The sequence below is a fragment of the Solanum stenotomum genome, chromosome 11 (assembly GCF_019186545.1).
Source record: "Solanum stenotomum isolate F172 chromosome 11, ASM1918654v1, whole genome shotgun sequence".
Classification (NCBI taxonomy): domain Eukaryota; kingdom Viridiplantae; phylum Streptophyta; class Magnoliopsida; order Solanales; family Solanaceae; genus Solanum; species Solanum stenotomum.
In genome coordinates this window covers 24,883,134-24,898,669 of record NC_064292.1, presented here as the reverse complement: position 1 = coordinate 24,898,669, position 15,536 = coordinate 24,883,134, and the positions used below count along the sequence as shown (strand labels likewise).

At 35.6% G+C, this 15,536-nt stretch overlaps 1 protein-coding gene across 1 annotated transcript; it reads right to left on the bottom strand.

Moving 5' to 3' along the window:
* Positions 1-11,782: 11,782 nt before the first annotated feature.
* LOC125845784 (uncharacterized) lies at positions 11,783-12,874 on the bottom strand. The gene is made up of 2 exons (XM_049525313.1): positions 12,428-12,874; positions 11,783-12,061 (listed from the first exon to the last, which is right to left on the bottom strand). Exons 1-2 carry the CDS (start codon positions 12,872-12,874, stop codon positions 11,783-11,785), a joined length of 726 nt encoding a protein of 241 aa, XP_049381270.1.
* Between the last annotated feature and the right edge of the window lie 2,662 nt (positions 12,875-15,536).

Below are 15,536 nucleotides of genomic sequence, written 5' to 3'. Positions count from 1 at the left end.
TGAGGTACTCATTTTTGATGATATTTGGGGTATCTCATTGTTTATTCTTTTCGATGTGCTTAGTCTTTCTTTTACTATTTCTAAATCTTCTTCTATATCAATTTCATTATAACTATAATCATTTTTATCTATGACTGTAACTATTCTTTCAAAGGGATCTTCTATTTTTATTTTATTTATTTTATTTTTTGCTGTTATTTTGTGTTTTGTCGTTAAAACATATAAGTTTTTACATCTAGCTGTAAATATTTTACTTCCCGGGGCTAGTTCTATTCCTGACATTTTCCAATATAATACTAATGATTTATCTATATTTCTGTCATTTACTGCTACTGAGTAATTAGCACTTATTATAAATTTAAATTTTTGGTATATGAGGTTACCTTTTACCGCACTTATTATGCTTTTTTCTATAGGTTGTATAATTCTATCATCTGCTAAGTATATTTCTATGGGTGTATCTATTCCTTCTCTAAAACATGCTTTTATTAGTATTTCTGTTCCTCCTAAATGTACATATTTAATTGGATTTTTAGCCTTAATATCTTGTATTTCTTTATTTATTATTCGTTTATTTATTATTGGTATTTTGGCTTTTCCTTTAGTGTATTTGCAATCTATGATATGTTCTCTTTGACTTACTACGTAATATTCTTCTTTTTGTCGTTTAAACCAGTTTCTTATTGTTGGTATTTCGAATATTTTTGCTACACTTAGGTCTAATTCTTTTCCTTTTATTTGTTCAAATATATTATTATCAAATATTATTTTTTGTTCTGCCGATTCTTCATCTTGATATTTTTCTTTAGTTATTATTTGTATATCTTTTTCAGTCATTGATATCGTATTCATTATCTGATTCTATTATTGGATTATTTTCCATTTCATTTTTCGATAATTCATATATTCTATCATTGCTTTCTAATTCATAATCTACGTACTCTATTTGTGTATATTTTTCGTCGTCTATTATTATTTCTGATATTTGTTTTTTCTTTGGATTCTTAGGTAATTTACAATCTCTAGCTATATGTCCTAATTTTCCACAATTATAACAAGTACATTCCGTTAGTTTCTTTTTGGTCTATATGGTCTTTTGGTTTTGTAATTTTTTACATAGAATCTTCTTCTTGGTTTTTTATATTTATATTTTGATATGCATTTTTTATTATATTTCTTTCTATTTTTATAATACCTATCCGTACAACCAAATTGAGGTGTTGTTTTATTTTTGCAACATGCCAAGTTTTTTACTAATATTTTTTCCATTTTTATTTCTTCTTTATGTTTATCACATAGTTCCATAAACCATCGTTGTAAGAATTTTATTCTAGCTCCTAAGGTATTTGTCAATCCTGCTTCATTCCAGCTTTTTATTATTTTTGAATTAAAAGGTTCCGGTAATTTTGTAAAATATAATTTTCTTATTTCTTTACTTTCGTGTATGCTATATGTTCCTTCATAATAGTATTCCCTAAATGCACATGTATATTCATCTATATAACACATGTTACATATTGCTAATTTTGTCATTAGATTCCGGTTTATGATTTTTTTCTTTATTTTGTTCTTCTACTTCTGTTGTCATACTACTAAATTTGTTTCTTATAGCTATTTCGTATTTATATAATATTTCCATAGTTGTAATAGCTATGTCACCATCAAATTTTTTATTACTTCTTAGTGTTTGTAAGCTTTAATCTGATAAATTTTGTAGCCATAATTTTACTATTCCTATAAGTGTTCTTTTTATATATCCTGGTGTTTCTATTATCATTATTTTGTTATCTATTAATTGTTTTGATATATATCACATACATAATTGGATTGTTTTATTTACATCTGCTACACAGTCTAAATCTAAAAAATCATGTCGTTCATTCATTGGTTTAGGTGTCAATTTTTTATTTAATCTTTTATCCCATATAGTTTTTTCTCTATCATATTGTCCATAGTTTTCATTATAATATTTTCGGATTTAAATTTTTTGGGTTTTTTACTCCTGATGTACTAGATTTTTCATCCATGTCTACGTCTCCTGTATTTACTTCTAAATCCTTTGTATTGTCCATGCTTGCTAAAAGTTCCGTATAGGTTTCGCTTGTTTCTGAACATTGTTCTTTTGGATCATTGTCATTTATTTCATTAATTGTTATTTCAGGTAGATTATTTTGATTATTTTCTTCTTTTTCTTCTAATTCATCTTCTAATTGCAATTTTTCTTTAAATTTAATCATCTCATTTGCTAATTTTGTTTTTTGTTCTTTTTCTTTTTGTTTAATTTCATACATTTCTTTTAATATTACTAGCTTTTTTTCTAGCTCTATTATTTTAGTATTTTTTACTTCTTCTAATTGTTGTACTTCCTTTTTTGCTTGTTGTTTTATTTTTTCAATTTCCATTTTTCTATCTATTTCTTCATTTTCTTTTGTTATTCTTATCAGAGCAGTTAAACTATCTTCTAGTTTTACCATTTCTTTTTCTAACATTAAACTTAGATTGTCACCTATTTTCTTATATCTTCTTCCTAGATTAGAAAATATTATCTTTATTTTTAATCCGTCATAGTTTTCGTATATTTGTCATCTATTGCATATTCTTCTTTATTCATTTATAAATTATGTTGTAGTTTATATTCTAAGTTATTTATTTGTATTTCTAGATATAAAATAGTCTTTCTTTGTGCTATTATTGATTTGTGACAAGTTCCTGCAAATATATTACAGTTAAGTTTATTTTGCCTATGTTTTAATTCTTGCCTTTTCGTTATAATTATTTCAGTAAGTTTTTCTTTATATTCATTATTCTCGCTATTCATTGTATCTTTAACTATTGAATATATTTATATTCTATTTTAGATATATTATCTATTAATTGATCTAATTTTTTGTTATTAGTTTTTGTGATATTAAGTTCTTTATATTCCGGATATAATTTGTTTAATTTTCTTCTTATTTTTCTTAATTTTCTACTAGTATGTTTATTACCATGTTTCTTATTATCCATAGCTTTGAAACCCAAAAATTTTAAATCCAAAATATTATAATGAAAACTATGGACAATATGATAGAGAAAAAACTATATGGGATAAGAGATTAAATAAAAAATGGACACCTAAACCAATGACTGAACGACATGATTTTCTCTTACCTGGTTTACTAGTCCTAGAAATGATTGTAATTTCTTTTTCGTATCTAGCTGTTCATTTGAGTTAATATATGTAAATACAATTGTTTACCAGAAGATAAATGGGAAAAATTAAAAACACCGATAGTAGTAACAAGATTTAATAATGAAGGAAGCATGATCAACTAAAGCCTCATCGTGTGGGTTAGTGTAACCTTAAGTTGATGTCGAGGCTGTTTTAGAACTAATTTGAGCAAGGAAGAAGCCTTAGGTGCAAGCAAGAATCTATGCTAGCAAGATAGGATGAAAGAATCCTTGTTCTTTGATGGAACTTTCGGCGATAGGGCTACTTGATCGCCCAAAGGGTAGGGCGAGTCACCCTTGTGCCCGTGTGATCGCCTAATGGGCTGTCCCATTGGCCTAGGTTCTGGAACAAAGGGCAAGCTAAGTCGTAGCTTGCCAAGCAGGTTGGCGAATCATCCATTTTCCCTCTAGATCGCCGAATGATCTGCCCATTTAGTGAGCTCGCTGGAATATTGGATGAGCCAAGGGTGTACTTGGTGAGTCGCCTAGTGCCCTTGGCGAGCATAAGGGTCCAAAGGGTGAGCCAAGACGTGAACGGTGTAAAATTTTAAGTTTTAACTTGGTGGGTCCTTAGTTCTTTTCCAAAGTTGAGTCCACAAATTTTTATTCCTTTCCTAGTATGTATATAACCTTTTTAGACTTGAAATTCCTTGAATTAAGTCACTCTTTAAGAAAACCCTAATCAAATCAACAGAGTTCCTCCTTTCAAAAATTCTCTCTCTAGAAGTTCCTAAAGAAGAAAAAGAAGAAGTGGGAGCTAGGGTTGTGGATTCAAGGTGTTCTTCCTCAAATTTCTGGGGACTCTCAAGCAAGGTATGGCGATCCTTCATCTAGGGGTAGCTTTCACCCCCAGAGTCAATTCAAAGTAATCTTCAAAGTTTTCAAGTTCATGAAAACCTATGGTTTTACTCAATATCATGGGTTGCTTCTTCAAATATTTTCAAATGGTTATTAATAGAATATTATGATTGTATTAGTGTTTAATTGATGATATATGATGAAAATACTCTATGAACCCATGAATTCTCTCAATTCCTAAATTGTGCCTTTATGAAGTGGGTTTGTTGATTATGAAAGCTTATGAATGGAATATGTCTAAATTGCTTTGGGTTATTGAATTGTATCATTATCCATGCCTTAATTCTACAGAATTGTTGGTGTGTTGGTGATTTGAGATTTATGGCCTCGAAGGCATAGTATGAGGAATTAAAGTATTGTCATGATATATTGTATATGAATGTGAATCCTATGAAGTAAATGTGATCATGTTGTCAATGTAAATGTGTTGCTATTGAAATGCTATTTCTCAATTTGACACTCATTAATGATGATGATGGAATGTGAAGTGTTGTCTTCTATATATTATATATCTTGAATTGGTCGGCTTAGGCATCCTTTTCTTGTATAATGAATGTATCTTGACTCATGTCTAAATGTCTAGAATTGGTAGACCTAATGTTGGTAGTTTTTCATGAATGAATGAATGAATGATGAAGTATTCTAGGCTATGTCTTTAACCGGTAGACCTAATATTGGTGGCCCTTCATGAGTCTAGGAATGAATGTGATTTTAAACCTTGAAACGGTAGACCTAATGGTGGTGGCCCTTTCTAGGAAAGTCAATGAGTTATCCTTGTAATGTAAGTTGAAGTGGTTGACTGATGTTGCTGGCCCTTTCATGTGTAATGTACTTTGGGTCTGTAGGCCTAATGTTGGTGGCCCTCTCAAGTACGCTAATGTAATGTAAATGAAACTACTCCATGGGAATGTAGGCTAAGCACCGAAAGGATAAGGTAAGATGGAAGTTCTCCCTACGTTAGGCCGAATTTCAATGAACGTCTTTCTTATCTCTTAATTATGTGCCCGCATAGCTAGTGGATCCACCTAAGCTAATGTTACCGGTTTTACCTTAGGCAAGTAGACAACCTCTTTGCGGTGTGGGGTTTTATGACACCGGATTCCATGGTTAAGATCTCATGGTCTATGTCGGTTAATGCTTATTCCCATCATGTGAGATGTGCATTATGGTTTCTTTAGAAGTTCGATGAAGTGTGGGTTGTAGTATGGGATACCATCCATGCATTGCACGAGTAGCCTTTGAGAGGGTCATAGTGAGTTCTCGAAATCTTAATGACTAATGTATGAATGTGTCCTAAATTAAGTTATTGAAGAATGTTTACTCTTAAATGTTTAATGTGACGATGCATGCTATACTTGGGCTATATTATGAGTTATGTCTCTTATGTATGGATATTGTGTAAAGGTGAAAATGAATGAATGGTAAGTTCACTTCTCATGACCTTAATGTGGTACCTTGTGGTGGATGGTGGTATGGGATGCTATCCATACATTGCAAAAGGTATAGCATGAGGGTTACTTGAGGTGAAGGTCTAATGTGAAGGTAACGATTTACATGTTGATATTGTCCAAATGTGATGTTATGACTTGTATGATGATTATACTTGTATTTTATGTCTCTTATACAAATGTACATGATAATTCTAAAAAGTGGCATAATGCATGGTTTCCAACCAAATGTCCCTTTTAAAGCATGTTTTTGCATGGTCATCATACTAAGTACATTTTTGTGTGATAACCCATATTTCTCTTATTTTACTACAAGTGTAGGTTCCGGCAAGTGTGCTTCAATCTAGTTCAAGGTCTTGGATTGAGATTTCCTCCAAGGCTAAGTGGTACGTCCTCATAGATCCTGGACAAGTACTTTAGAAGTTTCTTTTATTTCATGTAATAGTCAATTGTTAATCTTTTTGATTGTAAAGGGATGTAACCCTATTTTAGTTTACAAGACATTGTTTAGATGGCCATGTAAGACTTTAGACTTCCGATGTGTTTTTAAATGAAGTTTTTGATAGTTTAATTTTAAAGAAGTTTTTAATTCTGCACTATTTTCCTTATATCAAATGTTATGAATGTTATGAGGCTCTTCAGAGTTTTGTACGCCGTGTCGCATCTAGGGGGTAGCCCCGGGTCGTGACAAACTTTGTATCAGAGCACATGATTTTGGAAATGGTTTTTAGGATTGATGTCTCACATGCCACATCTAGTAGAGTCTTGTTCATCGGTGTGAGTCGCGCTACATCTATGAGTGAGAGGCTATAGGACGTTAGGAACTTACACTTCTTTCATTATTATTGAAGTCGTGCCATAGAGTCTAGGTCTATAAGTGTCCTTTTCCTAATGTCTAGGTCTATAAGTGTCCTTTTCCTGATCCTTCTTTTATGTTTATTGGATATGACTACAAGAAGGACGCCCACAAGGAGAGTGGAAGAAGAGATAGTAGATGAGGGAATTCCTCCCCAAGATCCTCAAAGTCCTCAAGGTGACTAGGCTCCTCAAGGCAATGAAGTTCTGGCTATGACTTATGAGGAGGTTAGGTCGGCTCTTTTGAAGATGGCTCAAGCCGTAACTACCCAAGATCAAACTATGGCGGCTCAAGCTACTAAGGGTGTTGAAGTTAATGTGAAGCCTATGGTGAGTACTATGGCCTTTAGGTCGAGAGACTTTGTGAGGATGAATCCTCCGATTTTCTTAGGTTCTAAGGTGGGAGAGGATCCCCAAGAGTTTTTGGATGAGGTATACAAGGCTGTTAATGCTATGGGAATGACCTTTATTGAAAAAGCGGAAATTGTCACTTACCAATTGAAAGATGTTGCCTAAATTTGGTTCACTCAATGGAAAATAATAGGCTTATAGGAGTGGGTCCTATATAATTGGAGGAGTTTAAGAAGGCTTTCCTTGGTAGGTACTTTCCCCGTGAGAAGAGGGAGGTTAAGGTGGAGGAGCTTATAAACCTTAGGCAAGGTAACATGAGTGTCCAAAGAGTACTCCTTGAAGTTTACCCAATTGTCTAAGTATGCTCCATCTTTGATGTCTAACCCTAGAGATAAGATGAGTAGGTTTGTTACTAGTATATCCGACCTAGTTGAGGAAGAGTGTCATACGATGATGCTCCGTGATGTTATGAACATTTCTAGACTTATGGTGTATGCTCAATCTATTGAGGAGTCCAAACTTAATAGGAAGAATAGGGAGATGAAGAGGTTTAGGCCCGATGAGCAAGGTCAATCTAGGTTCAAGAAGAGAGTTCCAAACCAAGATTCTTCAAGCACTTCTAAGGTTAACCAAGATAGAGGTGGTGGATCTCAATTTTCTAAACCAACTTGCCACAATTGTGGAAAGAAGAATTTTGGGAAATGCCTAGCCGGTACTAGTGGTTGCTATAGGTGTGGAAAGAATGATCAGCAAGTGAAAGATTGTCCTACTCTCACGGCAAGAGGAAGGGAGGCCAAACAAGCTTCTCTTAGTGTCCACGATCTTGATGCTCCAAAGAGGAATTATTTCTATGCTCTTCAAGCTAACAAGGACAAATGAGGTAATCCAGATGAAAGAACCGATATGTGATAGTTCCTTATGGTCATGGATGTGTTGTTGAGGTTCATATGTTTTTTTTTTTCATGTTTGCCTTAGAATGGGTTTACCCTTAAGTGGGGGATGGTATGTTGAATAGTAGGTTGTGGTGAGTTTTTATATCCTTGTCACTTTCTTCTTTTCCTACTCAAGCTTGAGACCAAGAGTTCCTTGTAGCTTGTTTCATGTTTTTGAGTCATGTATGAATATGTGTTTCCATGATCTCCTTATGCTATGCATGTTATGATGAGATTTATGTTTAAATGAGAAAATGATTTTTCATTATTGTGTTCCTCATGTTGATATGCATCTATAATGAGTTGCCAAAATGCTTCATGAGTTGACTTGTTGAGTATGTTTAAATGTGTTTTGAGAAGAGTTGCATAATTTGCCTTATGATGTTGTGAGTAGCATGATGTTAGTTGGAGAAGGAAATTCTTCCAACGAAATGAGAAATGTTGATGTTTTGGTGCATAATGAGTTTGTTGATGTAGTTCCTACCTTCTTGTAATGCATTNATTCATATCCACTCGGTGCTAAGCATAATTCCCTTTAAGTTCATGTTAATTATTGGCTTAAGTTCATGTTTATGGAAGGATGCCCTAGTACCCAATCCTACATGACATCATGATATAGCTCAGATTCAAGAGGTGATAATAGCCTTTCAACCTTAGAATCATTACTATGTGAGTAAACATTTCACATCACGTTCATAGTATTTTCATGAGAATAGTCTTTCAATCAATACAACAAGATTACCATAGCCATAATTAACTCATGAATAATCATGTGTAAGTTTATATGGGAGAATGACCTTTCAATCAATACCACAATTACACTATAGTCATAGGATCTTCATCCTCAAGGTGAATCTTGAAGCACATGAATAATTCTCATAATCATGTACAATTCCCATAATTTACCCTTCAAGGACCATGAATCACATTAAATCCAACATCTACATAAGATATGGATAGTAACTGACTCAATTAATTCAATCAATCTCATAATCTATTCACATGCTTCTATAATCAATCAACCCACATCACAAGTCGCAATTTGGTAATATGGGGGATTCGAGGGTTCTTGGGGGGATTTCATCATAAATCAACAATAAATCATCAATTCAATCATAATTCATCATAAATCAACCTTTGAAAACGTTTTTGGAAAGAACCCACATGATTGAAGTCAAACCTAAACTTTGGGGAAATCACTAATTTTGAAATTCAATTTGGAGGGACTCCTTGGATGGAAACTAACCAAGGATGAAGGACTACCATACATTAGGATGATTTCCCAATGAAATTGATGGAGAAAACCTTGAATTCTTCAAACCCTAGCTCCAATTCTACTCTTCTTCTTCTCTGGGTTCTAGAGAGAGAAATTATTTTGGGGAAGATGAAGTTTTGGGTTTTCTTTTTGATTCTATAAAAGTGACTTAATTAGAGAAAATTTGACTCTAAAAAACTTATATACTTACTAGGAAAAGTGTAAAATAATGTAAAATAGATTTAGGGAAAATAACTGAAGACCCCTAAGATTTTAACTTAAAAATCTGCCAACCTGCACGATTTGGCTCGCCAAGGGCACTAGTCGACTCAACAAGTGGACCCGTGGTCCGCCAAATTTTCCAGTATGCCTCCCCATGGAGGCAGCCTACTAGGAGATGCAGAGGGACCTTAGGCGATGCGCCAACTTGGTTGGCGAGCCCTGACCTAGCTCTCCTAAATTTCCAGCAGCTAGGTCATGGGTATAGTCCACTAGGAGACTAGAAGTGCACTTGGGCGACTCACCAAGTCACTTGGGCGACCATGCTGCCCCCTCGCCAAAAATCACAAAGGAGAAAATGTTTTTATTCACTCTTCCTAGGTAGCCTTGGCCCTTTCCCTCTTTCTCCTTGACATTTAATCCCTATATCCTTCATTTGAAGTATGAAAAGCAATTTATTTTTGACTCTAACTCCTACGACAAGTTCTAGCTAAGCTTACTAGTTTCCGGAGTGTTACATTATATCCCCATTGAGAACAGTCATCCTCAAATGATGACCTAGACACCTTACAGAAATTAAGACTCAAGACTAGCAGCCCATCATGCATGAAAACATCAAAATAATGCAAAACTCAAAGGAGGAAACTTCAATTCCATCACAATCATAATCAATGCAACATAAGGAAGTATGAACTACATCTACCAACCCAAAATGCATGAAATTCAACATTTCTCATGTTCATAGGAGGAAATACCTTCTCCAACACAAAAGCATTCTCAACACAACGTTATGGAGCCAATATGCCATATCATAAAACACAATAACGCATGTTCATCAATTCATCTCATGAAGTCAAATAGGAAACATTATACCGAAATGCACAACAACATGAGGAACACATAAATAATGAAAACTCACTTAATTACTAAATATGAATTATCTTCAAGAACATGCATAACATAAGGAAATCATGGAAAATCACATATATCATACATGACTTCCAAAACTAGAAATTCAAGAGGAATTACTTACCTCAAGCTTGAATTGGAGTAGAAGGAAAAAAATGAGGATAACGGGACTTCATATCAGTATCGGCCTCCCATGTAGCACCCTCAACTAAATTATTCCTCCATAAAACCTTTATGGAAGCTATTTCCTTGTTCCTCAACCCTTTAACTTGTCGGTCCAAAATTTCTACCGGAACTTCCTCATAGGATAGACTCTTATCAACCCCCAACCCTTCTAAGGGGACAATGGATATCGGATCTGCAATTCACATATTAAGCTTGGAAACATGAAGGACTGGGTGGATCGGAGCCAACTCATTCGGTAAGTCTAGATCATATGCAACTTTCCCAACACGTCTTAAGATTTGATATGGGCCTGCATACCGGGGACTAAGCTTCCCCCTTTTGCCAAACCACATATCACCTTTCATAGGTAAGATTTTTAAGTAGACCCAATCATTAACTTCAAATTCTAAATCCCTTCTTCTAACATCCTCAATCTCTCTCTAATGAGTCGGACTTTCTCAATGGCCTCATAAACTAGTTCGGGACCAATTGGAGCAATTTCACCTACTTCAAATCAACCAACCGAAGACCTACATCTCCTACCATACAAAGCTTCAAAAGGAGCCATGGCAATACTTGAGTGGTAACTATTGTTGTAGGCAAACTCTATCAATGGTAGATGGTCATCCCAATTACCCTTGAAGTCTATGACACATGCTCTCAACATATCCTCTATGATTTGGATGGTACGTTCCGCTTGCCCATCGGTTTGGGGATGAAAAGCCGTGCTAAGCATAACCTTAGTACCAAGCCCTTTTTGGAATGACTTCCAAAAGTGTGAAGTAAATTCAGTACCCCGATCCAAAAAAATAGATAAAGGAACCCCATGCAACTTCACTATCTCCTTAATATACAACTTGGCATAGTCTATAAGAAAGAATAGAGATAGATTGCGTATTCGGAACATGGTCAATACCAAAATATATTTCCCGTTCGGGAAGAATATCGAGCAAAACATCAGGAAAAACTTCTAGAAACTCATTCACTATCGGAACCAACTCTAGAGGAGGGGTTTCAGATTCAACATCCTTCACCCTAAAAAGATGGTAAATACACCCTTTGGATATCATCTTTCTAGCTTTAAGACAAGAAACAAGTTGACTCTTAGGCATAGAGGTTTCCCCCTTCCTTTTTAAAATAGGCTTATTTGGAAATTGGAATTTAACCACTCGGGTTCTACAATCAATAGAGGCATAACAAACATGCAACCAATCCATACCAAGAATCACATCAAAATCTAACATGTCAAGTTCTACCAAGTCAACAAGATTAGCTCTATGGGACAAGAAAATGGGACATCTTTTATACACTCTCTTAGCCACCACGGAGTCACCAACCGGGGTAGAAACCGAGAAAGGCTTTAATAATTCTTTCGATGGAACATCAAACCTCATAGCCACATAAGGTCTCACAAAAGAGAAAGTAGCACCGGGATCCAACAATGCATACACATCAATAAGAAAAACTTTTAACATACCGGTTACTACATCCGGGGAACTCTCTTGGTCACCTCGGGTTTGGAGAGCATAGAAGCGATTTTTCTTGGGACCATCGAAACTTGAACTGCTAGGAGGAACTTGCTAGCCCTCTCTTCCTTGAGCCTTAAGCATGGGACAATCCCTCATCATATGACCACTCTTCCCACAACTATAGCAACCATCCGTGCCAATAAGGCACTTACCATCATGTTTGTTGCCACATTTAGCACAAGTAAGCCTCACCATAGAATATCCACCTCTATTGCCTCCTTGAGGCTTAGGGTTAGACACCCTATCTTTGTTGAACCTTGGAGCACTAGATGAGCCTTGTTTCGAGAACCTTCTCTTTAACCTTGGTCTACCTTGACCATCAAATTTACCCTTGGAAAATTTTCCATCATTGGTTCTAGCCCTCTTTACTTCCCTATTCACTTACTTGAGCTTTTGTTCCTCAATTTGTTCGGCATGAACCATGAGATGTGAATTATTCATACTTGGGATGAGGATTGCCGAACAACATTCATTGACTACCAAGGCAGATATCCCCATAACAAATTTGTTTATCTTGGCCCTAGAATCCGCCACCAATGTTGGAGCATACTTGGATAATTGAGTGAACTTAAGGGCATACTCTTTCACACTCATACCTCCTTGATGAAGGTTGATGAATTCTTGCATTATTCGTTCCCTCAACTCTAAGGAAAAGAATCTATCAAGGAAGACCGACTTGAACAATTCCCAATTTACCAGACCCTCTCCTAGGGGCCTTTCACCCTTGCATTGATCATACCAAGTTTGTTCCACATATTTCAATTGGTAGGCGGCTAATTCCTCCTTCTCTTGTGGAGACACCCCGATAGCAACAAGCCCCTTTAAAACCTCATCAATAAACCCTTGTGGATCCTCCTCCACTTTGGAGCCATATAATTCGGGAGGATTCATTCTAGCAAAGTCTCTTATCCTTGAAGTGATCGTACTCACATTGGGATTCACATGGGTCCTAGTATCCCTATTGGTTTGAGCCGTCACGGCCTGAGTCAATATTTGGAGAGCTGACCTTATTTCCATATTTTTCATAGCCCATTTATCAATAGGGGCTTGAGGAACTTGAGAATCTTGGGGATATTGGGGAGGAACTCCCTCATTCACAATATCCTCTTCCCTTCTTCTTACGTTCACCCTTCTTGTAGTCATATCCTAAAGACACAAGAAACGGGTTAGGAAAAGGACTTTATGGAGTTATTACTAAAGGCACGACTAAAGAGTAATGAAAGAAGTGAGATTTCCTAAAAATCTTATAGCCTCTCATTCATAAATGTGGCGTGCTTCACACTCATAAACAAGACTCTACTAGACGTGGCTTATGAGACATCATCCTAGAATCATTCTAAACCTTGTGCTCTAATTACCAAGTTTATCACGACCCAGGGGTACCTCCTAGATGTAACACGACGTACTCAACCCTGAAGGGGGTTTCATACAAGCCCTTAGCATATCATAAACATAAAGCCATAAAAATGATGCAGAATTTAAAACTTTTCACAATCGAAGTCTTTCCTAAAATCAAATCGAAGTCTAGACATTATCTCCATAAGCCATCTAATACAATTGAGAATCAATAAGGGTCACAACCCTTTTACAACATAGTTTCAAAATAAAAAGTACAAATAAAAACAAGAATTGAACAACTTTCGTCCTCGAACCATGAGGACTCACCAAAAGCAAAGAGAGAATCAATCCAAACTTTGAACAAAGAGAATTTCACACCTTAACAACCGGGCCCTACCCTTATAGAAAAATGTAGAAGATATGGTTTAGTACAAAAATGCACTAAGTATGATAGCCATGCATAAAATCCTTGAAAACATGCTAAAAAGGGACATTTAGTTGAAATCTTGCACTTTATCAAGTTTAAGAGTCATCATGCACATTTGTGTAGAAACATAAGTCAAACCATTTCATATGCAACCCTAAGCTATACTTGTGCAATGTATAGACAAGATCCCATAATCCTGTCTAATACTAAGTACCACTTTTAGGTCACACATCATACATATCATGCTTTGTCTTCATCATAGTCAATACTTATAGACAAGGAAACATTCATAATCATTAAGTCATAACAAGGAAAGCTACTCATAGAAACAATCCATATTAAACATACATATTTCACAAGTCTTCATAGCATAAGAGAACCACACCACAACCCCTCTGAAATTCCACTTGTGCCATGCATGAATAAAGTCTCATACCCCCATTCACACTAAGTAGAGCTTCTTAAGAAGTCATATGTCATAGTTCATGTTCATGTCCTTATCATAGTTTATGTTCTTGTCATGTAGGGAAATATAGCCTTAACCAACATAGACCATGTGAGTGATGAGTCCACAATTGGACTCAGTTAGGGCTATATTTTGATAGAATTAGTGTCCTCAAATGCATATTTTATCTCAATGTCTAATGAAAATCCTTAGGTTTTAGGTATTTCGAGTTTGAGGGAAAGCATGGACACTACTTAGCAAAAAAAGAACAAAGGCAGATGAAAGAACGAAGAAATAAAGATCTGAGAATCGCCGAACCCATTTGGTGAATTGCCAAAAGGTCTTATCCTCGCCTTTTGTTCCAATGTGCTGAACCCTGAAAGAAAGGATCAAATCGGTGGAGAAAAGGAGCAGTCGGAGTGTCGCCGAGCAGTTCCGTGAAGCAGTACTATGTCTCCCAATGATCCAAAACATGACGATGCTAAAGGATAGAGCAAGACGATGATGAAACCTACCAAAGGGCGGATCGCTAAGTTGATCGGCGATCTCGACTAACGACACTGAATGATCCGCTACATCACATATTGTTGAAAACTATAAATACTCGTTGAGAGTTGTAGCTTAATATCAGATTTTTAATATATAAATTTTTAGACTTAGAATATTCTATCTAAGCTTGTAGAGGGTTTTGAAGAATTTGAAGATCCAAAGGGTTTCAACTCCAAGATTTTGGACTTGGTTCTTGTGGATTCTTCACTTTTGACTTGTTTTAAGACTTAATCTTGTATACCCATTGATGGAAACTGAGATTGGTATACATTTTTACCTCTTTTGCATGTGTAGCTAAAACCCCAATTCTTGGGGTGTGATTTTGTGAATATGGGTTAGATTATCTGTTGGGTCTTGCTTGCTCATGGTTTATTTGTTGTGTAAATGTGATTTCATTTTGTAGTTCTGTTGGAACTTAATGAAATTGTAGTTGTAAATACGATTTCACATTTGTGTTTTCGGCTTGCTCGAGAGAGAGATCGTAAAACTAAGAATACTAAATTGATGGCCGGTGGGAGTGGGTTGACATGAGGTTCAGCTCGAGAGAGTAAACCCTAGTCCTTCTCCAACACACTCAGCTCGAGAGAGTTAGTAGGCTAAGGTGGAGGCTATTCTTTATGCAGCAAGTGGGTGTCCAAGAGGAACCCATTTGATTCGGGGTAAGTTACTCGAGAGAGAATTTACCCCCACTATAGTCTAGCCTAGCCACAAATACACAACAGATTTACTATCAAAAGCATGTACCCAATTGTCTAGTCTAACCCATAATTCTATCATATCCTAAGAATTCTTTCTCCTTGATTACTAATCTTTGCGTTTTTGCTGTTTTTGCTTACTTGTCACAAAGCCCCATTCATAATTGACGCTTGCGTCATCCCTTAGATTTAACATGTTTATATTCAATAATGTTTTTATGTATGACTAATTAGAACTTAATTTTATTTTTCTATTAATTCTCAAGTCCACTCCCTTGGGATTCGACCCCAACCCTTGGTTGGGTTACTTTACTATTGTACTATCGTAGATAGTTGCATTGGAAGTTGTGT